General features: G+C 41.5%; 1 protein-coding gene across 1 annotated transcript in view; it reads left to right on the top strand.

Annotated features, from left to right (window-relative positions):
• Window positions 1-3738, top strand: part of SPATA18 (spermatogenesis associated 18) — a gene marked incomplete at its 5' end in the record, with an annotated part of 32772 nt that extends 29034 nt beyond the window's left edge. The window contains 2 exons of the mRNA XM_081333002.1: window positions 1009-1095; window positions 3522-3738. Coding sequence (XP_081189128.1) covers window positions 1009-1095; window positions 3522-3629 — 195 coding nt within the window. The 3' untranslated portion in view covers window positions 3630-3738. The remainder of the gene's footprint in view (window positions 1-1008; window positions 1096-3521) is intronic.
• Between the last annotated feature and the right edge of the window lie 18956 nt (window positions 3739-22694).

Genomic DNA, 22694 nt, shown 5'->3' with positions numbered 1-22694 from the left:
AGTCAGGTAGACATGCATAGACTACAAACCCCAGAATTCCGTGTGAGCTGGGAATCCTGGCGGTGAGGAATTCAGTATATTTGGAGGGTGTCAGCTCGGAAAAGTGTAATATACGCTGAGTTCAGGCCTTATGCTAAGCTGTAACACAGTTCCTTTGGTTTTGGCTCAGTGTGTTGTTTGAACTCAGATATTTGGGTTTATACCTTTGCTTTGTTTGGTATGATCTATGAATCCAGAGAATTGTGACTTATTCAGCAAGCCGTGGTGGTTAAGCACAATTTGTCGATTGGATTACAGAGGCGATAAGGTGTAGGACAGGGGTCTTCAAACTTGGCCCTTTTATGACTTGTGGACTTCAACTCCCAGAATTGCTCAGCCAGCTACGTGTGCCTGGCTGAGGAATTCTGGGAGTTGAAGTCCACAAGTCATAAAGGGGCCAGGTTTGAAGACCTCTGCTTGTGGACTTCAACTTCCAGAATTCCTCAGCCAGGCACACTGAAATTTAGAATTTCAGCTGTGTGTCAAATGGAAGGCTGAAATTTTAAAGCGTCTTGCTAAGGGAGAAATTCCAGATCAATTTGCATGCTATGATTGGGATTGGAGTCTGAAATGTGTTAGGGCACTACTTCTCAACCTTCACTGCTTCCAGATGTGTGTTCAGTTCCCAGGGGTGTTAGCAATGGCCAATCTGGGTGGGGACATCTGGAAGTAGGGGTATCCAGAGAGTGGGATCGAAAAAAGTCAAGATAGCACGTAAAAATAGGCAGAGCTTTGATTTCTCAGTCAAAGGGGTCATCTTGATCGTTTCGATCCCACTTTCCACTGGAAATCGAAGTTGCCATTTCTGGAAATGGACCAGATTTGCCATCTCCTGCTAGACACAAAAACAAAATGGGACTTTTCTCCCACAGTAGTCTCCTACCGGTACCTTGCCCTTCTGCAAAGTCTACTCATTAAAAGGATCCCTGCTTAACTGAGATCTCTTTCACAGTTTGCATTTTATTTCAGTTGTCTTCCAGAAGCAGAAACAGGAGCCACAGTCGCAGCCGTAGTGTTAGCCCTCTGCCTCGTGGTACAGGCTACTCTCGGCACTTGGTAAAGTATAACATCAACCGATTAACGTCGTAGTTCAAAATAAGATGCATCCCCCCCCCCAGGAGTTTGCACTGAAGGCATCATTAATTATTATTTTTAACAAGGAAGAGACTACTCAAAAGAGGGGACTGAGAGATAGGGAGACGGTGTGGTTAAAAAAACACTCTGATTTTGTGCACCGAGCTATTGTACTTCCCCAGCGTCATAGCTTGTAAAACAGGTGAGAAGCCCAACCCCCATTTGGGGGTCCCTCACCCTAAACCTGAGGGGTGTCAATTCAGTGGTGAGGAAAAACAAATAGGGGAGGAAGGGGAATACCTAAAGACCACTTTAAGCTACCCCCACTAGGGTTTGGAATAAGGCAAAGGCAAAGGTTATGAGGACGTTGCATAGGAAAATGGTGGACATGAGGATGAGTCATAGGGATTTATAGAAGCCCACTAATCTCCAATACTCATTGATAGCTCAACTCTCCCAGATTTTGGCAATGGATAACTCAAAGCAGGTCAGGTGTGGCCCTCAGTGATCATTTTTACAATCTTTGGTGGCCTCATGGCCTCATAGAAATGCTTTGTATCTCCAACTAGCAGGAAGCTGTAATCTTTGGAATGAGGCCACCTAAGATTGAAAAGAGTAATCCAAGCCTAACTCTCAAATATCTCCCTCTAAGACAGGGGTGTCAAACTGCCGGCCCGTGGGCCGGATGCGTCATGGCAATGGAGAGAAAGTCACAATACGTTGCGACACGTCACATAACGTTGCGAGTTTGACACCCCTGCTCTAAGACAGGGCTTTTCAACCTTTTCACCCATTGTACCACTTTTAGGATATGGCAACATCTGAGTACCACCAGTGACACCTAAGAAGGTGTCAAAAACTTGATGATCCAAAAAAAAGGAAAAAAAAATGATGAAGTACAGGTAGTCCTCGACTTACAACAGTTCGCTTAGTGACTGTTCGAAGTTACAATGGCACTGAAAAAAGTGCCCCCCAAGCCACAGCCGAGCAAGACACCTGCCTGCCCGCCCGGTCGCGCTCTTCCTTCTGTCCGAGGTTTTCATTGTTGTGAGCATTTCTGTTGAAGATTGGCAGCGGGGGTGGGGTGGGTGGGAGGTGTTTGGCTTGTATTCCCCCCATCTGCGGGGTGGTTGCAGCAGGTTTTGGTCACTTCACATGACCCTGGGACACTGTGACCATCATAAATATGAATCAGTTGCCAAGCATCTGAATGTAAATCACAAGACCCTGGAGATACTACAACATTCCAGCTGATTGGCACTTCTTCTGGGCTCAGCAGAAGCGTCAGGATCAGCGCTGAGCTCCAGCTGGAGCCTGGCACTGATCCTGGCGCCTCCACTGAGCCCTGACAGCCCTGCAGCTCCAGCCGTCTCTCGCTCAGGCTTGTGCGGTGCTGCCACCGGTTCAGCTCATTCCCCTCCCCAGCTACCACTCTTCTAGGATGGTCACGTACCACCTGCCAGGTGCCCATGTACCACAGGTGGTACCCGTACCACTGGTTGAAAAGCCCTGCTCTAAGAGATCAAAGAAGCATCACCCAAGTTTGCCCCAATCCAGCCTCACATACTTTGAAACCTTCACCCCTTCTTCAAAGTTTGTATGTGGCTCTTGGTGACCAAAGGTTGACTCTTCTTACTACAGGCAAAGCAGAGGGGCTTTGGGAGGTGATGGTTTGTTCAATTCTAAGTGCAAAATTATTATTATTTTCTTCTGGGTTCAGTGGTTTATGCGAGAGAGCTGCCGCTTCATTGGTCCAGGAGCAGCTGGAAAAAAGTATAGGAAGTTTCTTAATTGGGAGCCACAATACACTCTCATCCAGCAGTGTGGCCTTCTAAATGTTGTGATTATGATGATGTGAGGCTACTTGGGACCTGAGACTCATGATGGCACATTGTTCTCCTGGCTCAAGGACTGGTAGACTGCTCTTTAACACAGCTGTCTGTTAGGGCTAATGTATGTGGAATGCCAATATCTGAATCAGAGGGTTTTTTTCAACCTTGGCAGCTTGAAGATATGTGGACTTCAACTCCTAGAATTCTGGGAGTTGAAGTCCACACTTCTTCCAAGTTGCCAAGATTGAGAAACATTGATCTATATAATTGAGAAATGGCAGCAGGGCAAATCACCAACCTTCTAACTGACCTAATATACTTTGGAGAATGAATAATCAGATATATCAAGTATATACGGACCTTAAAACTAGTCTTAGTGCATAGTCGTGCGACAGAGATGCGTTCCGGTTGTGGCAACGTAAGCACACCGAGGCCATCGCTATAAAATGCTACAGTTTTTCGTTCCATCTAATCTGATGCTGTCTGCGTTCAATTCGGATTTATTTTTTTTTCAAGAGGAAAAGGAATGGGGATGAATCAAAATATCATCTCTCTTTTTTTTTTTTTGTCGTTTAGGCAACTCGAAGCAGGAGTCCTTCCCCGTTGAGGAACGGAAGCCCAAGTAAGTGGGCCTTTTCAGAATGTAGGCAGCCATGGTTTAAAAAAAAATCAAATTTAATTTAATATAAAATGATAATCAAGTAAAGAGACAACATATATATATATATAAAATATAATTTTACAGGCTGTTTTTTTTCTTTAAAACCAATGCTCTTCAGTTGCACTGTTTTAACATACGGTAGTTTCCTTTACTGATGTTGAGGCTTAGGGTTAGGGTTTATAGAATTCCTTATGTCATTTTATATCCAATATATCCCATATATATTATTCTCTTAATATTTGGTGCAGTTATTACCATCCATAGTCCTTTTTGTAGAGTTACAGTAACTTTAAGGAACTAAAACAGCAAATGAGGGATCTATCCAGAACTAAGAAAAATTATTCGTAAATGCAGGTAATTCTATGCTGAACATAGGCACTCACTATACATATAACTAATGTGTAGGCTAACTAATAGTACAATAGTAATAGTACAATCCATTTTTCTTACTCAAAAGTAACTCTTTCTGATATCAACCAAGTTTTACCCCTAGGTAATTAAGTATAGGGATGTGATAGCTCAGTGGGTTAGGACGCTGAGCTTGTCGATCAGAAGGTCGGCAGTTTGGCAGGTCGAATCCCGAGTGCCACGTAACAGAGTGAGCGCCTGTTACTCGTCCCAGCTTCTGCCAACCTAGCAGTTCGAAAGCACGTAAAAATGCAAGTAGAAAAATAGGGACCACTACGGTGGGAAGGTAACAGTGTTCCGTGCGCCTTTGGCGTCTAGTCATGCCGGCCACATGACCACGGAGACGTCCTTGGACAAGCGCTGGCTCTTCGGCTTTGAAACGGAGATGAGCACCGGCCCCTAGAGTTGGAAACGACTAGCACGCATGTGCGGGGGAACCTTGACCTTGAATTAAGTATAGGACTGCGACTGAACAATCAATACACAAGGGAAAACACATTTGGAAAAATATACTATCTCCTATTTGAAATAATTTACTGCAGAGTTGTTGTTTTTTTGTGGGGGGGGCCGGAATTATGCATAATGCTGTATCTATATACATTTTTTTCTCCAATAGGAAAGTAGACTCTCCAATAGGATATGATTTTTTTATTGATTCTGTACATCTCGACCGATCTGCTCATATGGTGCCTTTCCCCGTCCCAGCCGTACCTCAAACTACACTTCCAATAATGTGAACAACTTATTTTGAAAGCCTCTGACAAAGCTTAGTATGTTTTTAATAACTTTGCATTTTTAACAGAATGAATGCAAGCGTGATTTTAAAACTGCATATGCATTTTAAGGTTTCTTGATCTTTAAAGATTGTTTACATAGCTTGAGACGACATCACTTCCCATTGGGAATTTAGGAGGGAGAAATGGGATGGGATGCCAGCGTTCAATATATTATGATCAGACCCTAAGGATTTATCTTGAGAACTGCAATATATTGAGGCTGCATTCGTATATTTTATGGATTTGTTTGCAGCTGAGTTTTGATTAAGTACTTAAGACGTGTGTAAGGTTGCATGGTATGGATGTCTTTTGAAGTATAATCACATGGTGCTTATTTAGGGCGTTTGAAGTCCAACTGTAATAAATGGAATGAAAAATGCCTAAATGTTGTTAAGATCAAGCCCAATAAAAGTATATAGCTATATTTTCATGGAAATACGATCATAACGTTGTGTTTTTTACATAATTATATAACTGTTGATGAAAGACTTTTATTTCAGCAGTAGACATGTCCTCAACTTCAGTGACAATGAGCAATCTTTTCCATCGTTCAAGACTGTATAAATAAAAACACCATCTTCATGTTGAAAACTGTAAGAACTCTAAATACAAACCAGTTAGACTTTTGAAACGTATTTTCATTAAGAGAATATTTCATAGGGTCGCCTAATGGAACAATGTATTTTTCTCTTCTTTAATGCTTTGTTTAATGCCAGAATGAATGGGCCCTTAAGTCTGTACAATCACAAGAAACCCAAATGTTCCAGAACATGTTTCATTTTTTTTGTAAAAAACAAAACAAAACAAAGATTCCTGCAGCACCTACAGTCTAATAAATTTATTCATGAATATACTTGGTATTTTACCATCCCGTTCATCGCATGCATGGCATATACAGATAGTGAAGTATTATTTATACATGTATAATAATAATAATAATAATAATAATAATAATAATAATAATAATAATAATAATAATAATAATAATAATAATAATAATAATAATAAGTTGGAAGGGACCTTGGAGGTCATCTAGTCCAACCCCCTGCTCAGACAGGAAACCTTATACCAGGGGTGTCAAACTCAATTTCATTGAGGGCCGCATCAGGGGGCTGGGTGGGTGTGGCCTGGGCGGGCGTGGCCTACTGGGTGGGCATGGCTAGAGTGCGTATGGCCTACTGGGTGGGCATGGCCAGCTCTACATCTTTTGCATCAAGGGTGCCTATGGGGGCCTGGGCAGGAGTGGGACAGATCTGAGGGTCTCTGGCAGGAGGAGGGTCTCTGGGCCAGGGCCAAGGCAGTGGGAGCTGTTCTCTCACTGTTTCCAGGATGGCTTCGCGGGCCACATGAAACCACTTCGCGGGCCAGATCCGGCCCCCGGGCCTTGTGTTTGACATGTCTGCCCTATACCATTTCAGGCAAATGGCTGTCCAGTCTCTTCTTAAAAACCTCCAGTGTACCTATATATGTGTGCCTTCAAGTCACTGTTGACTTACCTGGACAAGACCTTGGCGATGCTTTTTTCTTGGCGATGCTTTTGGAAGTAGTTGAATCATGGTGTTTTTCCTTAGGCTGAGAAAGAGGGTGACTCATCCTACGTCAGACATGTCAAACACAAGGCCCGGGGGCCGGATCTGGCCCGCGAAGTGGTTTCATGTGGCCCGCGAAGCCATCCTGGAAACAGTGAGGGAACGGCCCCCACTGCCTTGGCCCTGGCCCAGAGACCCTCCTTCTGCCAGAGACCCCCAGATCTGTCCCACTCCTGCCCAGGCCCCCATAGGCACCCTTGATGCGAACGATGTAGAGCTGGCCACGCCCACCCAGTAGGCCATACGCACTCTAGCCACGCCCACCCAGTAGGCCACGCCCACCCTGGCCATACCCACCCGGCCCCCTGAGGGCAACCGCAATGCTGATGCGGCCCTCAATGAAATTGAGTTTGACACCCCTGTCCTACGTCATTCAGCTGGTTTGCTGCCTAAGGTGGGACTTGAACTCAGGGTCTCTAGCCTCATGTCTTTAACCACTACACCAAGATCTACCTACCTGCTCTTTTCCCCTTTCTCTCCCCATAGAAAGAAAGACAACAAAGCTAGCAAGTCTGCAAATATTCTGAGTGATCAGAGGGGAGTTATTAGAAGGAAGGGGGAAAAAAAAATAAAAGGCTGGTGGGAATGGACAATGGATTGAGGAGAAACCAAATTATCTTAAGTAGCAGACATCAACAAAGTGTGACAGATCTGAGCTTGCACTGAATTGCTGGTTAAGAGATACTGCAGTGAGTTTTACCAAGCAAACGTATTTTAACTAAAGCAGTGGTAGCTGATAACTGTTACTTGTAATGTTTTGATCTTTTTTTAAAAAAAAAATCAATTTCCCCCTCCCCCTATGGATATATGTGTGCATGCTGCTGGATAACCATTTTGGTTGCTTTTTTGATCAGCTATATAGTCTCACTATTGCTTTGGACCAAAGATAATTGATTGATTTATAGGGTGTGTGTAAAATTTTTAGAAAAATATGATTAAAAAATATTTTCTTTTATCGAAACGGTGTCTTTCAACTTTAAAAACAAAACATATAAATAGAACATTCTTGTATCTCAACTGCAAAACTCTGGATGGCCAAGATTGCAGATGGCAGTACTGTAAAGCCTTATTTTTTTTTGTATATTATTGCTGCCATCTGGTGGTGGTATGGATCTTTGTATGCCCAAAATGGTAGCCTTAATGCAGGGGTCTTCAAACTTGGCCCTTTTATGACTTCTGGACTTCAACTCCCAGAATTCCTCAGCCGGTGTTTCCAGGCAGTAGTTTTTCCTTTTGTTGCTCCAGGTGCAACTTTTGCACTCTCCTGAAGATAAAAGGGAGAAGGGACTAAAAGAATTATTCCACATTCCTAAAGTATTCTGATAGCCGGTTGGGTTTTTGCTACATCGCTTAATGAAAATGTTGGCAAATTACAGCAAGTCAGTTCAGTGGCCAGAACAAGAATGAGATTATTTTTGTGTGTGTGTGTGTGTGTCAATCCGCTTTTGAGTTCTAGATTGGTTTGGTGTCATAGATGTAACTGTATTACTGCTGCGGGTTTCTGCCTGAAGTACTTTGTATGCATGAATAAACCAACTCCATTCAAAGTTTACTGTACTATCCATATAGGCTCTGAGGCAGTGGCCTTAAAAGTACTTCCCACCAGATGGCGCTCATGTTCCATACATCCAAAATTAACGAGGGTCCGTCTGGAAGATGTATAGATTGTGTGCTATTAAAATGCTTGGAAGAAGAGCTTCACCTGAACACAACTCCTTTCTAGGCCTAGGCATTAAAGCAGCTCCTCTTTTTGTCAGCCTTCCCTACAATCTGAAAAGTGGCGGGTGCTTTGATGAGACACCTCATTAGGATGACTCTTAAAGCAGTGCCAAAGGAGATGGCTGCTTTAATGGAGAGCAGAGATGGGCTCTATTTGCAAGGGACAAAGCCGTTCTTAACATTTCCAGGACATGCACCTCTGTTGCATTTTACTGTCAATGGCATAAACCAAATAAAAACACACAAATACATGGTTTTAAAGAAAGGTATATACGCGGTGGCTCAGTGGGTTAGGACGCTGAGCTTGTCGATCAGAAGGTTGGCAGTTTGGTGGGTCGAATCCCGAGTACCGCGTAGCAGAGTGAGCGCCTGTTACTCGTCCCAGCTTCTGCCAACCTAGCAGTTCGAAAGCACGTAAAAATGCAAGTAGAAAAATAGGGACCACTACGGTGGGAAGGTAACAGCGTTCCGTGCGCCTTTGGCGTCTAGTCATGCCGGCCACATGACCACGGAGACGTCCTCGGACAAGCACTGGTTCTTCGGCTTTGAAATGGAGATGAACACCGGCCCCTAGAGTCGGAAACAACTAGCACGCTTGTGCGGGGGAACCTTTACCTTTACCTTTATATATGTCATAAATGCAAAGGGCTGCAGTCCTCGATCACTCACTGATGTTGATTTAATTGTATTCAGGGATAGAAGATGCAGACCTTCTCAGCACCCATATGTATGCAATGTGAGTAATCCAGAATTTAACTGCATTATGATTAGACGGTTGTATGGAGCATCATTGTGTTTGGCCAAGAGTGATTAAACACACATGGAATTTATCTACAGGGCAGAAGCTCTCAGTGTACATTCAAAGCAACAGAGTAATACTAATCACAATAATGATACCAATAAGAGAAGGTAATAGAAAAGGTGAGAAGGATAATAAAAATAATATCGCCACATCATGTGAGTAAATAAATAAATAAACCCTAACCCTAACCCTTTGAATTAAAATGCACGTAGAAGCACTTTAGCCCTTGAGCATAATTAATAAAAGGCCGGCCGGTCTAGTCCTTTGCGCTTGTTGATTTTGCTTTTCTCCAGGAATTTTAAAGACCCAAAGATACATCCAGCTGTTTTTGAGACCGTGCCATGCTTTAAAAGAAGAAGCGAACTTCGGTTGCACTGACTAAATTGGAAGGTGACCACAGGCAGCAATATCCATAATTTATTTTAAAGATTTTACAGTTAGTGGAAGTGGAACGAAAAGTTGCTCTCCTCCCCGTGATTCAAATAATTAAGACGATCCCCCCTCCCTTTATTGAAAGAAAGTTTTAAGAATATATTTGTACTAGATTCCCCCAGTGTTACTTTCTCAACTGTTTATTATCCATTAAACATCAGACCACTAATTGTTAAGTAGTCCTGGTCTTAACAAACACAGTTGGGACCAGGATCTCAGCTGCTAAGAATGGCAGTTATGTACATTGTGTCCAATTTTATGGCCTTTTTTTTGGCCATGGTTGTTAAGTGAATCAGTTGTTAAGCACATTTGACTTCCCCATTGACTTTGCTTGAGGGAAGCTGACTGGGAAGGACACCAGATGACAATCACACGATCCCAGGGTGCGGCAACCATCATAAATATATTCCGATTGCCGAGAGCCTGAATTTTGAAATGTGATTTTGCATATGAGGACCAAGGGTAGGTAGTTAATTTTTTTTTCTCCAGCGGTGTTTTAATTTTGAGCAGCTGCTAAATGAGCGGTCGTAAATTGTGGACTACTTGTGCTGAGAAGATAACTTTGTAAAAGAGAGATGTTCAGTGACACGTACCCACTACTCACCTGCTGTAAGTTGAAGGGGTCGGTAAACATGATGAAAGTTACAAGATGGCCCTCTCTCTTAGTCCCGAGATGGCCAATTATCACAGGTAGCTCTGAGAGAGATCTCTGAATGCATCCGTGTTGGTCATGGCCTGTATTCAGAAATAAGATTATGGCCCGAATCTCCCCAAATATCTCTCTTTCTCCCTTTCTCAATGGCCTCAACCCCATCCAGCCTATAAACATTGGCAGCGTTGAGAATCCTGTTTCTTTCTGATTCTAATTGAAACAAGCAGTCAACAGTTTATGAGCTCTCCCAAAGTTTAATCCAGAAGAGCTGATTTGGCACGTTCTGTTTTTCTGACAGCTTGCTGCAAATCTAATAAAAACCAGACATATTCCAAATGGGCAGTTTTATAAGCATTTAGTAAGTCAGAAAATGTCTTGACACCACCAAGCCTGCCTTCCTTCCTTCCTTCCTTCCTTCCTTCCTTCCTTCCTTCCTTCCTTCCTTCCTTCCTTCCTTCCTTTCCTCCCTCCCTTTTTCCTTTCTTCCTCCCTCCCTCCCTTTTTCCTTCCTTTCTTCCTCCCTCCATTCCTTCCTATCTTCCTCCCTCCCTCCTTCCTTCCTTCCTTCCTTCCTTCCTTCCTTCCTTCCTTCCTTCCTTCCTTCCTTCCTTCCTTCCTTCCTTCCTTCCTTGACCCACCAATACAGATTTGCTTCTCTTATCCCTTCTTTTTTGGAAAATAAGTCAGACAAGAATTGGGACTGGCTTCAGTGCTGGAACGGACTGCTGGGTTTTTAGCCAAGGATCTGAAGTCCACTGAACAGGTATTTGGGGAAGTCTAACTTTTGGAACCACAAAATCCAGGAGATATATGTCCACAAATGTGATAGGATCTGATATGATTAGTGATCTACAGTAGACCAGCTTTCCTTAATCTGAGATCTTTCAGATTTTGGGGACTTCAAGCTCCTGCAATTTCCAGCCTTTAGCTTACCCAGATGGATTATTTTTTCCTAAAGAAAAATGTGCAGTAGACATGGTTTACCATGGCAATTTTACAGAGTTTCCAGATGTCATTTTGTGGTCATCAGCCCATGATTTAACTTCTTCTGTCCTGTTTCTTCTCTGGATGGAGAGGATTAATTTAAACAGAACACACCAAATCAGAAATGGAAAGCTTTAAACGTAGGGATGACCCATTCTTCTGTGCCCTGTGGGTATTTTTTGAGGAAAGGAACTTGGATATCTATAGTGACACTTTCCCGAACACCCGAGTTTTAAAATATGTCTACTATCGTTTCACATAATTTTAATGCATTTGTTATATGTGTGTGTGTCTCTGGGTGTGTATCAAGACACCTCTGCTCCAGAATGCCATCATTTTAAAATATTGTAACTTTGACTTTGTTACCAGAATTAAAATCTGGATAGTCCAAGGTCATGGAGAAAGATAAGTAAGTCAGTGAGAGACTAAGCTTTGGGGCTTCTTGTTATTTAATGAGCCAAGCTTTAGAGATCTGACTTCTGCAAAAGCAGTGTGGAATTCAGCCAGTTCGCACCACTTCAGCGGAACCGGTAGTTAATTTTTTGTTGCCCAGGCCCAGAATGGACTTCCGGAAGCGGCATCCGGACAGAGAACCCGGTTGTTCCCATATTTGAATCCCACCACTGTGCAAAAGCAGTGCTTTTTTTTGTAAAAGAAAAAGGTGCCGGAACTCACACATGTCATACAACCCGCCTTGCCTACCCTACAAGTTTCCATCCAAAAAAGGTGCCGGATCTCCGTTCTGAGCGTTCTGTGAGAAAAAAAGCCCTGTGCAAAAGCCTTCGAAATCACCCACCTTCACGCGCCTGGTGTATGTCATGGCAGAGGCTTAGGTGGTCCTATCAATATTGTAGCAACAGAACCCTCCTTTTTGGAGACCAGAATGTAAATAGATTTAAAAGGTCATTCGGTTTGGGGTACACACAAAAAAAGCATTTCCGCTTTTATTTGTAGGCTGTCACAAACCGCTAACGGGCTTTCTCTTCAGTCTGTTGCAGAATTCCTCCCTGAAAATGACTTTTCTATTGAATGGGAAAGGCAGTTCTCTCTCGCCTCTCCGCCCACCTAATGGAAGTTGATCTGTACCGTTTTTGTTTTAGGACTGCAGGACTACATTTGTGGCCTGCCGCCTTTTACTAATTAAAAGTGAAATAAAGACTTGATTTTATTTCGTATTAACCTGTGCAGTCAATTACCATTACCAAAGGGGGGGGGAATGCTAACACGTCTGAATGCATGAATAGGTGACTTTGTTAGGTTGGCCAGTAGAGAACTTGGGGAGATGGTTCTTTATCTTTTATGTTAAGCCTTCCCTTCTGCAGAAGGAAAGAAGGTGAAAGGAGGAAAAAACATCGCTGAGATGAGAAATAGAGAAGGGGTGGGTGGGTGGGGGTGGAAACGATGTCTTTTCTTTCAGGGTGCAGACTTTCAACCTGAGTGGAATTAAAACTGAATTCTTTTATTTTATTTTTAATAAACAGGCGTCATTAACATCTAAATGACCAAAAATGCAAGGAGATGCTTTGCATTTGAAAAGGGTTGTCTAATGAATCTGAACTGACCAGACTCTTGTTTCAGAACGCAGATGCCTCCTTGCATTCTGAGTTCCCTGAATATTCTAGGGAGATGCTTTATGTATTGTAAGTGGATTGGAGAACAATTCTCCAGCTGGACCCTGAAGACGGCACCATATTGGCCCATTAACTGCGGAAGGCTTGCTTTTCAGGCATTGGGGTCCCAGGCCTGACGAAAGCAAAACACCCACCCGTTGGATTAGGCCTCTGATGGCCAAAAGGGCAGGTGTCAGAGCTGTTTACAGCTGCCTACATTGATATGTGCACAACGGCCTGTTTGTGTTCTGTCAGCGGCCCCAGTGACAATGCCCTGAGCTGAAATTGGATTATTTGCGCATAACAACAAACTTCGGTGCTTCTACAAGTTCACGTGTGCACAAGAGCTGCTGCTTGAAATTTGGCTATAAAGCAAAACCTCGAAATCGTAGCTGTTCCTCCTCGTGAGAACCGTTATAAGAAATTTGAGAAAGGCAACAGCATTTCTGAAGAGCCTACAAATGCCTCTGCTTCTAATGTGTGACATTCTGCTTGAGATTGTCAGTGGATACTACTATCCTAAGCACGATCTCGCGTGGTTTTCTTAGAGAAACACTGTCGTGGAAGTTGAAGAAAGCCACACGAGTAGAGCTTGTCAATTGTCTTTTCACAGCCCTTAGCATTTATTAGTCAAGAAAAAAAAGATGGAAAAATTGGAATCACACATCACACATCACACACAAAATGTAATTTTCCCAGAACAAGTAGTGAGAAAACCAGTGGTGGGTAAACACATTTGTGCCATATCTAGGACTTGCCATCAGGACACAGAATCTTTCATATCATTGAATGACTTAATGGTCCAGAATTCTCCATATTTTCCAGTAGATCTACCATACATCATCAACTGATTTGCAAAGAATAGTAACAGTTCCCTGGTTGTTTATTCAGCTGTAGAATTTAACATCAGAGATAGCAGGAAAACATTCCAATGTTAGAATCCGTTCAGAGCACAAAACCGGTAACCATACTTTTTATAGGAACATTCAGAGTATACAGGCAAAGTACAATTAATAATTTTCTATAAAAATTTTCAGGCATAAAAAAATCAAGAGGGCAATTACAACTGTGGCATAGAAACCTCACCTCTTGTTTATATATGTTGACAGATGGGCTGAGTAGCTGTTACTGACTTATAGGATCCCCCTGAGGTTGTATCTGATTGGCCTCACCTAAAATCATTCAAATAATTACTCCACTGATTTATTTCTAACAAAGTGAATGGAATAGAATAGAGTAGAGTAGAGTAGAGTAGAGTAGAATAGAATAGAATAGAATAGAATAGAATAGAATAGAATAGAATAGAATAGAATAGAATAGAATAGAATAGAATCTGGAAGGGACCTTGGAGGTCTTCTAGACCAGCCCCCTGCTCATGCTGGAGAACCTATACCATCTCAGACAAGTGACTGTCCAGTCTCTTCTTAAAAACCTCCAGTGATGGAGCGCCCATGATTTCTGGAGGCAAGCTGTTCCACTGGTTAATTGTCCTCACTGTTAGGAAGTTTCTCCTTAATTCCAGGTTGCTTCTCTCTTTGGTCATTTCCAACCATTGTTTGACTAATTCTAACTTTGATACAAAATTCCCCTTCCTGGCTGAGTCTCACCACATACTCAACCAGGTCAGTTCAAAAACATACAACTGCTGTGCTGTCACGGGCAGAATTAATTCAATTTTAATTGTGATTTGTGTGTGTGTGTGTGTGTGTGTGAATGCTTCTTGGCCTGCAAACCCAACTCTTTTACTTAGCTTATAGGTGTATGTATTGTACGAATCCAGAAAATGATTTAACTTAATAACCAGGTTGAATGTCAGTTAATTTTGCAAGTCAGTTAAGTCATTGTCTTTCTTCACTGCAATAAGATCAGCTTTCTTTCCTGGAACCCTCCAGTTATCTTTATTCAGTTGTTGACTTTTCCAACTGTTACTAAATAATGTAACACTATTGAACCCAACCTACTTCAGGTGTTAACAATTCCTCCACTCGCTCAACTCTACATTCTCAAGACAAGTTGCACTCAAGAGAAGTTGCACTAAGAATCCATTAATCCAATAGACATGACCAAGTATTGATCCTTTGCCCATAAAATCTCTAGAGGGATCCTTGATAATCTGCCTCCTCCTCCTCCTCCTCCTCCTCCTCCTCCTCCTCCTCTATCCCTTACATTCATACAGACATTTTTTCTTCTCATCTTAGGAATAGAATACAATAGAATAATAACTTTATTGTCACTTTAAATGTACACTAATCAGCGTACATTAAAATGAAATTTCGTTGCATTCAGCTCTCAAAGGGTCACCACCACCGATATACATTACATAAATATGACAAAAATAAATAAATACAGAATTATGCATATACCCACATATATTATATGACACAGAGAAACAACACAGCCTAGTTGGGGTGATATATACGTGTGTATGGCGAGAAAAAAGAATCTTACGAGTTTATCAGACGGATGGCATAGGGAACAAAGCTATAGTTTAAAGAAACTTTCATTGTAATGGAATCTTCATTTACATTGTCCATCAGTTAGAGACAAACAATGAAAAGATGGAAAGTTCTCTCCATTATATGTCTTTGGGCAGAATATCACCTCTTTTGCCCCTTTTATGAAATGATAATAATGCACGATAATTTGAAAGGAATTTGATAGAATTTCTGTTGGTTGCCAGAGCAGTAGATGTAGATTTCATTTTTATGCCTCTTGTTAAAAAAAAAATGTGGGGAGGGAAATACGAAATATTTGCCAAAAGAATTAAAGGCAAACACAGAGTGGAAAATTGAAATAGTCTGTTTCCATTTATGTTTTGACAAGCCTTTTCAGCTGCAAGATCCAGTTAAGGCCGAATGGTTTGAAACTTATTAGAATTGTCACAGCACTCAAGGATTCCTGTGTTTCAAAGGCAGATATGAATCTACTGCGGTTTTGTGCAATGATAATATACATTTGAGAACCATCCATCTGCCTATCAATGAAGTCTTTGAAGGCTACATCTGTTTGTAATGATGGGGCATCTCCAAGCAGATTCTGCTGAGACTAATTTTAATATTCAATTGTACAGTAAATTGACATTTCAACACCTTTCTGATCTTTTCAGAAGATGACTCTTTCTGACTAGAATATTTAAGAAATTGCTTACGACAGCGTTTTACCCACAGATGAAAGCAAGGTCAGCCAAAGTTAACATAGACGGAGGTTGTCTTGCTAATGGCCTTGAAACATAGCCAGGCTTAACTTTCCTAAAGCAGTTTCTTCATACAGTGTGTTACCAAGACATACAGAGCACACATCAAATCTTTGTTTCTTCAACCTTGTCTTTTTCTCTTGAGGCTGCTGTTCCCATGTTTCTTGTTATAGGAAAGGAATGGATCAAATATGTTGTTTTGGGATGAGGGGGTTGTTTTAAAATAAAAACATGGAGTGAGGAAGAACTGCCTCCCAGAAAGAGCCTTTAGCTTCTTGATATTCTCCCCTATTAAAAAAAAAACTCTTGAAAAAAATCGTGATGAAGGCAGATGGAACGACAAGTAAGAAAGAAGAATTTAAAGCTCATTGATCAGCCTCCACCCACCAGACAGGCAAGACACCAGAATACTGTATAAACAGACAGCAAACAGCAATCCTTACTAGCTAGCACTGGTGATGTTACCTAGTTAGGGTAATGAAATGTCTGCAAGAAAACAAGCAAGCTCAGAGAACACCAAGGACTTCTCATTTCAACCCTGAGCTACAAATATTCTTCTTCATTGATCAGTCACTGCTCAACAATAGTTGCTAATATCTAACAAGGTTCCCTTGGACTGCAAGGCGTTCAAACCGGTCAGTCCTAGAGGAGATCAACCCTGACTGCTCTTTAGAAGGCAAGATCCTGAAGTTGAAACTCAAATACTTTGGCCACCTAATGAGAAGGAAGGACTCACTGGAGAAGAGCCTAATGCTGGGAAAGGTGGAGGGCAAGAGAAGAAGGGGACGACAGAGAATGAGGTGGCTGGATGGAGTCACTGAAGCAGTAGGCGTGAGCTTAAATGGACTCCAGAAGATGGTAGAGGACAGGAAGGCCTGGAGGAACGTTGTCCATGGGGTTGCGATGGGTCGGACACGACTTCGCAACTAACAACAATAAGGTTAGAATTCAGCATGAGAAAAAACAACAACTCCACCCTCATTTGATTCAGTATAAAAAGGGCAGGGGGATACTCTGTCCAGCTTTCAAGATTCTGTTACTATACCCTGCAATAATATATTATTTGCAGTATGTCTGCAACGTGTAGTATATAATATATCAGTTTCCTGACCTAACCTGTTTTGAAAGATTGACATAGCTTGACTTGTTTGCCACCTCTGCTTAATTGGTAGATAAAACAATAACCCAAAAAAATTAAGCTAGAGACTCTTGACAAAAAATTGTGTCTGCTTTTCTATGCTGGGTTGGCATTTGGACAATGGTTATTTCAAAAATGTGAGTAGATCACTGGACTGGGAAAGGCTGCTTTAAGACATCAACCAAACTGCATGTCAGAAACATGGATTAATTTCAATAAAGGTTACTAGGAAATGTGGACCTTATATCACACCATGGTAAAAAAAAATTACCAAGAGAGTATATAACTTTAGGACAAAATTATACATGGAAATGTTTGTTAAAAGGGAAGAGCAAAGTCTGAAATCAGTTCTACATGGCTAAGGGAGTTTCTGAATATTTGAATTCAAAATTATACGAATGGAATTAACAGACCTCCTTGGTGTTCAATTTAGAAAAAAATTAATGTGTTTCTATTGAAAGAGGTGAGAGCCCTGGTTAACTTGTCCATGTTAATTTCAAATATTTGATTAACATTTAATTAATTCAATGAATTTCCTCTTCTAGTCAAGAGATAGCATCTGAGATCTTATAAATTACAATAGATTTTCAACTCATATAGCAGTTGAAAAATGCACTGACTTTCTGGAAATATTTTGGAAAATTGGAAAAAATTTACAGTGTGGCTTTAGGATCTTTTGAAGGATTACTGGATTGTTGGATTACTGGATTGTTGGAACTTTTTTATGGCCAGTGGGTAAAATTAGATGGAAAAATGATCTATCTAAAACTTGGAACTTAAGGGCAATTGTCTACTTTTTTTTGAAGAAACACATCACACCCACTTTTTTCTACATTTCTTTGTTTTGTGACATTTCGACTGACATACTTTGAGTTTTCCTTACAGCTCAAGTATTTACATCCAGGGTAGGTGGACAACTCTGAGGATGTCAAGAGCCCTCTGGGAAACATTGACCCCGCTTTCTGGACTCTCCATTCCCAAAAAAAGGTGGTGTGAGGACAACAATGAAATCTGATTTATTAAATTTAAACTGCAATAAAATTAGCTCAATTCAGTGTAATTAGTATGATCAATCTCTGGGTAACTCCTTTAAAAAGTACCAAGTTGAACAGCCACTTCCAGTGTCCATCTAAAGCAGGGGTCTTCAAACTTGTCCCTTTTATGACTTGTGGACTTCAGCTCCCAGAATTCCTCAGCCAGCATGTGTGGCTGAGGAACTCTGGGAGTTGAAGTCCACAAGTCATAAAAGGGCCAAGTTTGAAGACCCCTGATCTAAAGGATATGCCCTAAGCTTTTGTGGAAGTGTATTTCTGAAGTAGACTTTAACATCCAGAACTTGCCAATCCAGGTAGCCAACGCATGACACTGGGTTGGACATGAAATGTTTTTTGATGGCCTGTTCTGACCAGCCTATTTGCTCCTTCTTTCTCTTTGTTTTGTTTCAAACTAAACATGTTTGTTTTGGTCAGAGCTGGAAATTACACTCAAGATGTCATACTGTTTATTAAGAACTTCTAACCTACTCAACATCTTGTCCCAAAGGTGCTTTTTTTCCAAAAGGCAACTGGACTTCGTTTTCCCTTGAAGCCATTTTGTTTCTCATCTAAGAAGCTTCTTCGGTTCCCAATTCCCCTTGGGACAACCATGATCTGGATGACTGAGAATCTCCATAGACATTTTACTCAACACCTTTGCTTTTCTGTTGCTGTACTTTCTTCCCTGCAATATTACAGTGTATTGCAAGGTGTGTTTGTGTGTGTCATAGTTTATGTTGTGGATGTTCCTCTGGCTTTTTGTCAAACCTTGACAGAAGGTCCTCTTCAGCAGAACTCCTTATTATCAGAGGAGAACTCCAATGATTTTAAGAACGAGGCACAACATAGCAACTTGTTTATTCCGCCGGGCTGTCTTTCGCATTACAAGAACGTCTTTATTTCTTGAGCAATGACGTTAGCTGGAATCTTTGCCAAGAACAGACATTTGGTTTTCATTAGCTGCACTTATTCTCTCTTTCTGAGCTGACGAGAACTTGAGTTACAGTGCTCAGCATGAGTTGGATATTTCTAAGGTATCTTTTCACAGGTTTTTGGAAGGCTGATATTTATAGGAAAAGAGCAATGCTTTCCGGGTTTCTTCTCTCATCAGTGGGGTATTGCTGTTTTTTTTTTAATATTGAAAACTCTTTGGATTTTGCGGATTGGCCTCTTCAATCTCTCCTTGTCACTCCAGAAGGTTCATGGAACTGAGGGTAAATGCCACAAAGCCTTCTTTAAAAAGGTAAAGGTTCCCCCGCACATGCGTGCTAGTCGTTTCCGACTCTAGGGGCCGGTGCTCATCTCCGTTTCGAAGCCGAAGAGCCAGCGCTTGTCCGAGGACGTCTCCGTGGTCATGTGGCCGGCATGACCAGATGCCAAAGGCACACGGAACGCTGTTACCTTCCCACCGTAGTGGTCCCTATTTTTCTACTTGCATTTTTACGTGCTTTCGAACTGCTAGGTTGGCAGAAGCTGGGACGAGTAACAGGGGCTCACTCTGTTACGCGGCACTCGGGATTTGACCCGCCAAACTGCCGACCTTCTGATCGACAAGCTCAGCGTCCTAACCCACTGAGCCACCGCGTCCCTTAAGCCTTCTTTAGAAGAGAGAAAAACCTTGAAACCAGGAAAGCAGAAACAAAAGCCTTCTTAACTTTTTCCTCCTTGCTGCTCATCAGTTCCAACAAAAGTTTCATAGGCTTCAGGCTAGCTTCCCCCCCAACTTCTTTGCTTACCTCTTTGTAAAAATACACTTTATTAGCACCTCAACTTTGACAGCAAGCAGGAGATTGACCTTTGTGCATTGGTGGTGTAATAGGAACGTGAGGTCTCCCGTGCACACAGCATACAGAAATATTGGTTAGAAAACTGTTTAAAACCTTTTCTTTAGACAAGTGAAGATGATTTTCTGATCAAAATATCTCAGATCGTCCAAGAAAGATGTTCTTTAATTTTGGAACCATAAAACCTGGTTGTTATAATGAAAATGAAAACCTATGCTACTCCACATAGATAACAAATCAATAGAAGTTTAAGCTGAATATTTTCTTGGTGGAAGTTTAAAAGAAATGGGCAATGTTTTAAAAATATTCTTCCAGAAGTGATCTCAGAATTCAGACTGAGGAATGTCTGAAGCATCAAATGATACCCTCTTCGTTGCTTCATTTGGTCAATTTGGAAAAAAAAACAAGAAACACAGACAGAGCAAGTCCTTAATACAGGGGTCTTCAGACTTGGCCCTTTTATGACTTCTGGACTTCAACTCCCAGAATTCCTCAGTCGGCCATTTTGAGGAAACTGCAGGCTTGGATCCAGACCAGGGGTCTTCAAACTTGGTCCTTTTATGACTTGTGGACTTCAACTCCCAGAATTCCTCAGTCGGCCATTTTGAGGAAACTGCAGGCTTGGATCCAGACCAGGGAGTCTTCAAACCTGGCCCTTTTATGACTAGTGGACTTCAACTCCCAGAATTCCTCAGCCAGCGTGCCTGGCTGAGGAATTCTGGGAGTTGAAGTCCACAAGTCATAAAAGGACCAAGTTTGAAGGCCCCTGCCCTGGTAGATCAAATGAGAGCAAACCCTTTCCAGCACTGATGAGGCATAATGTTATATCGTTACATAACATTTCATTATCTGTTTGAATGAAGTAGCTGCAAGAAAGCAACCAAGCACCCCACATGGTTTGTCAAGTCTCTCGAATGAAAAATAAACAATTTGCCTTCAAATTGAGGGGTAAACATAGAAAGTATTAATTGTGAATATGTGCAGTTGACCCCCCTGTCTTTGGGCACTTGCAGAGTCATGGATGCAGGGTCATGAAAGGACAGCAAGGAAAACACCCCATGTCCTAACCCCATCCGATGTCTTTATGGAAACACCCAAAAAGGAAGATATTTAGCTACTTTTGCTTTCTCCCTTCTTATCTGTGGTGTGCCAGCCTTTCTGGGTGAAGTCTTTATCTTATGTGTGTCAGCTTTGCTGGGTGAATCGCTTACGTAATCAAAAAATATAAATAGAGGGACTTTCTGTCATTTGGGGTTTCTCTCTTATAGAGGGGCCCGTCTTTGTTCAGCTGAATAATAATAATAATAAAAAAAAACAATGTAAAGCTTAAAAAGGCAACTTCTGGTTTCCTGTATTTCCTTAACCAAGCAACACCTCAGATCCTGCACAACACAGCTGCCTGTTGAAACAGGCTTTTTGCTCAGAGCTGGGACAGAGCTGATCAGCTAGCTTTCCCTATCAGATAAATGTGCAAGTTGACCCCAGGGTAATGTATTCTTTCTGTTTGCCAACCTGTACAAGAAGGCACAATTGCAAGGTTTGAAGGACAAGAACTCATTGTGACAGGTCTACCGATACCACGGCTGATCCCTTAATTATCCATATTTCGTTGTTATTCCTTGATACATATCTCACATTTTGCACTTACTACTTGTACATTTGACATAGATGTATATTTGTATTCAATTTATTTTATTTTATTTTATATTGCTGTTTTCTGGCCTTAGGGCTGTAATAAAGCTGTTTGATTTGATTTAGTTATCCAGGCTCTCCCAATTAGGATGTCAATATTCTGCTCTCAAAAGATCATAGAGCTGATTTCCCCTTCTAGGCATCTTTTGTTCTCTATGGAATGAATTGTCCTTTAAGTGGGATTAACTTTGGCCTAACTTCAAACCAAACTTGAAGCAACGTAAAAGATAATCTAATCTAACATGAATTATGTTCCACCAACTTTGCCAGCTCTAATCTAGTTTGTTTGTTTGCACTTTATAAGACATGGGGAAATCTATGTCTTCTTAAATAACTTCTTTGGAGCTATTTACTCCAAACTTAATTCGAAAGAGGATTTTTGAGATTTTAATTAGAAGTAGTTTTCAATTGACGACCATTCATTTAATGACAGCGGTGCTGAAAACAGTGACTTACAACTGGTCCTTGCACTTATGACTGTCCCAGTAAGATCTTGAGACTCTGGAAAGAGTACAGAGAAGAGCAACAAAGATGATCAGGGGACTGGAGACTAAAAGATATAAGGAATGGCTGTTGGAATTGGGTATGTCTAGTTCAATGAAGAGAAGGACGAGGGGAGAGATGATAGCAGTGTTCCAGTATCTCAGGGGCTGCCCCAAAGAAGAGGGAGTCAAGCTATTCTCCAAAGCACCTGAAGGCAGGACAAGAAGCAATGGATGGAAACTAATCAAGGAAAGAAGCAACCTAGAACTAAGGAGAAACGTCCTGACAGTTAGAACAATCAACCAGTGGAACAACCTGCCTCCAGAAGCTGTGAATGCTCCAACAGTGGAAATTTTTAAGAAGAGACTGGAGAGCCATTTGTCCGAAATGGTATAGGGTTTCCTGCCTGAGCAGGGGGTTGGACTAGATGACCTCCAAGGCCTCTTCCAACTCTATTATTCTATTCTATTCTATTCTATTCTATTCTATTCTATTCTATTCTATTCTATTCTATTCTATTCTATTCTATTCTATTCTATTCTATTCTATTCTATTCTATTCTATTCTATTCTATTCTATTCTATTCTATTCTATTCTTCAGACAAATGGCTGTCCAGTCTCTTCTTAGAAACTTCCACATTCAGCACTTCTGGAGGCAGATTGTTCCACTGGTTAATTGTTCTCACTGTCGGGAAATTTCTCCTTAGTTCCAGATTGCTTCTCTCCTTGACTAGTTTCCATCTGCTGCTTCTTGTCCTGCTTTCAGGTGCTTTGGAGAATAGCTTGACTCCC

Source organism: Vipera berus, assembly GCF_964194415.1.
Source record: "Vipera berus genome assembly, chromosome: 7".
Taxonomy (NCBI): domain Eukaryota; kingdom Metazoa; phylum Chordata; class Lepidosauria; order Squamata; family Viperidae; genus Vipera; species Vipera berus.
The sequence above is the reverse complement of the archived record's forward strand: the minus strand, read 5'-3'. Positions and strand labels throughout refer to the sequence as shown.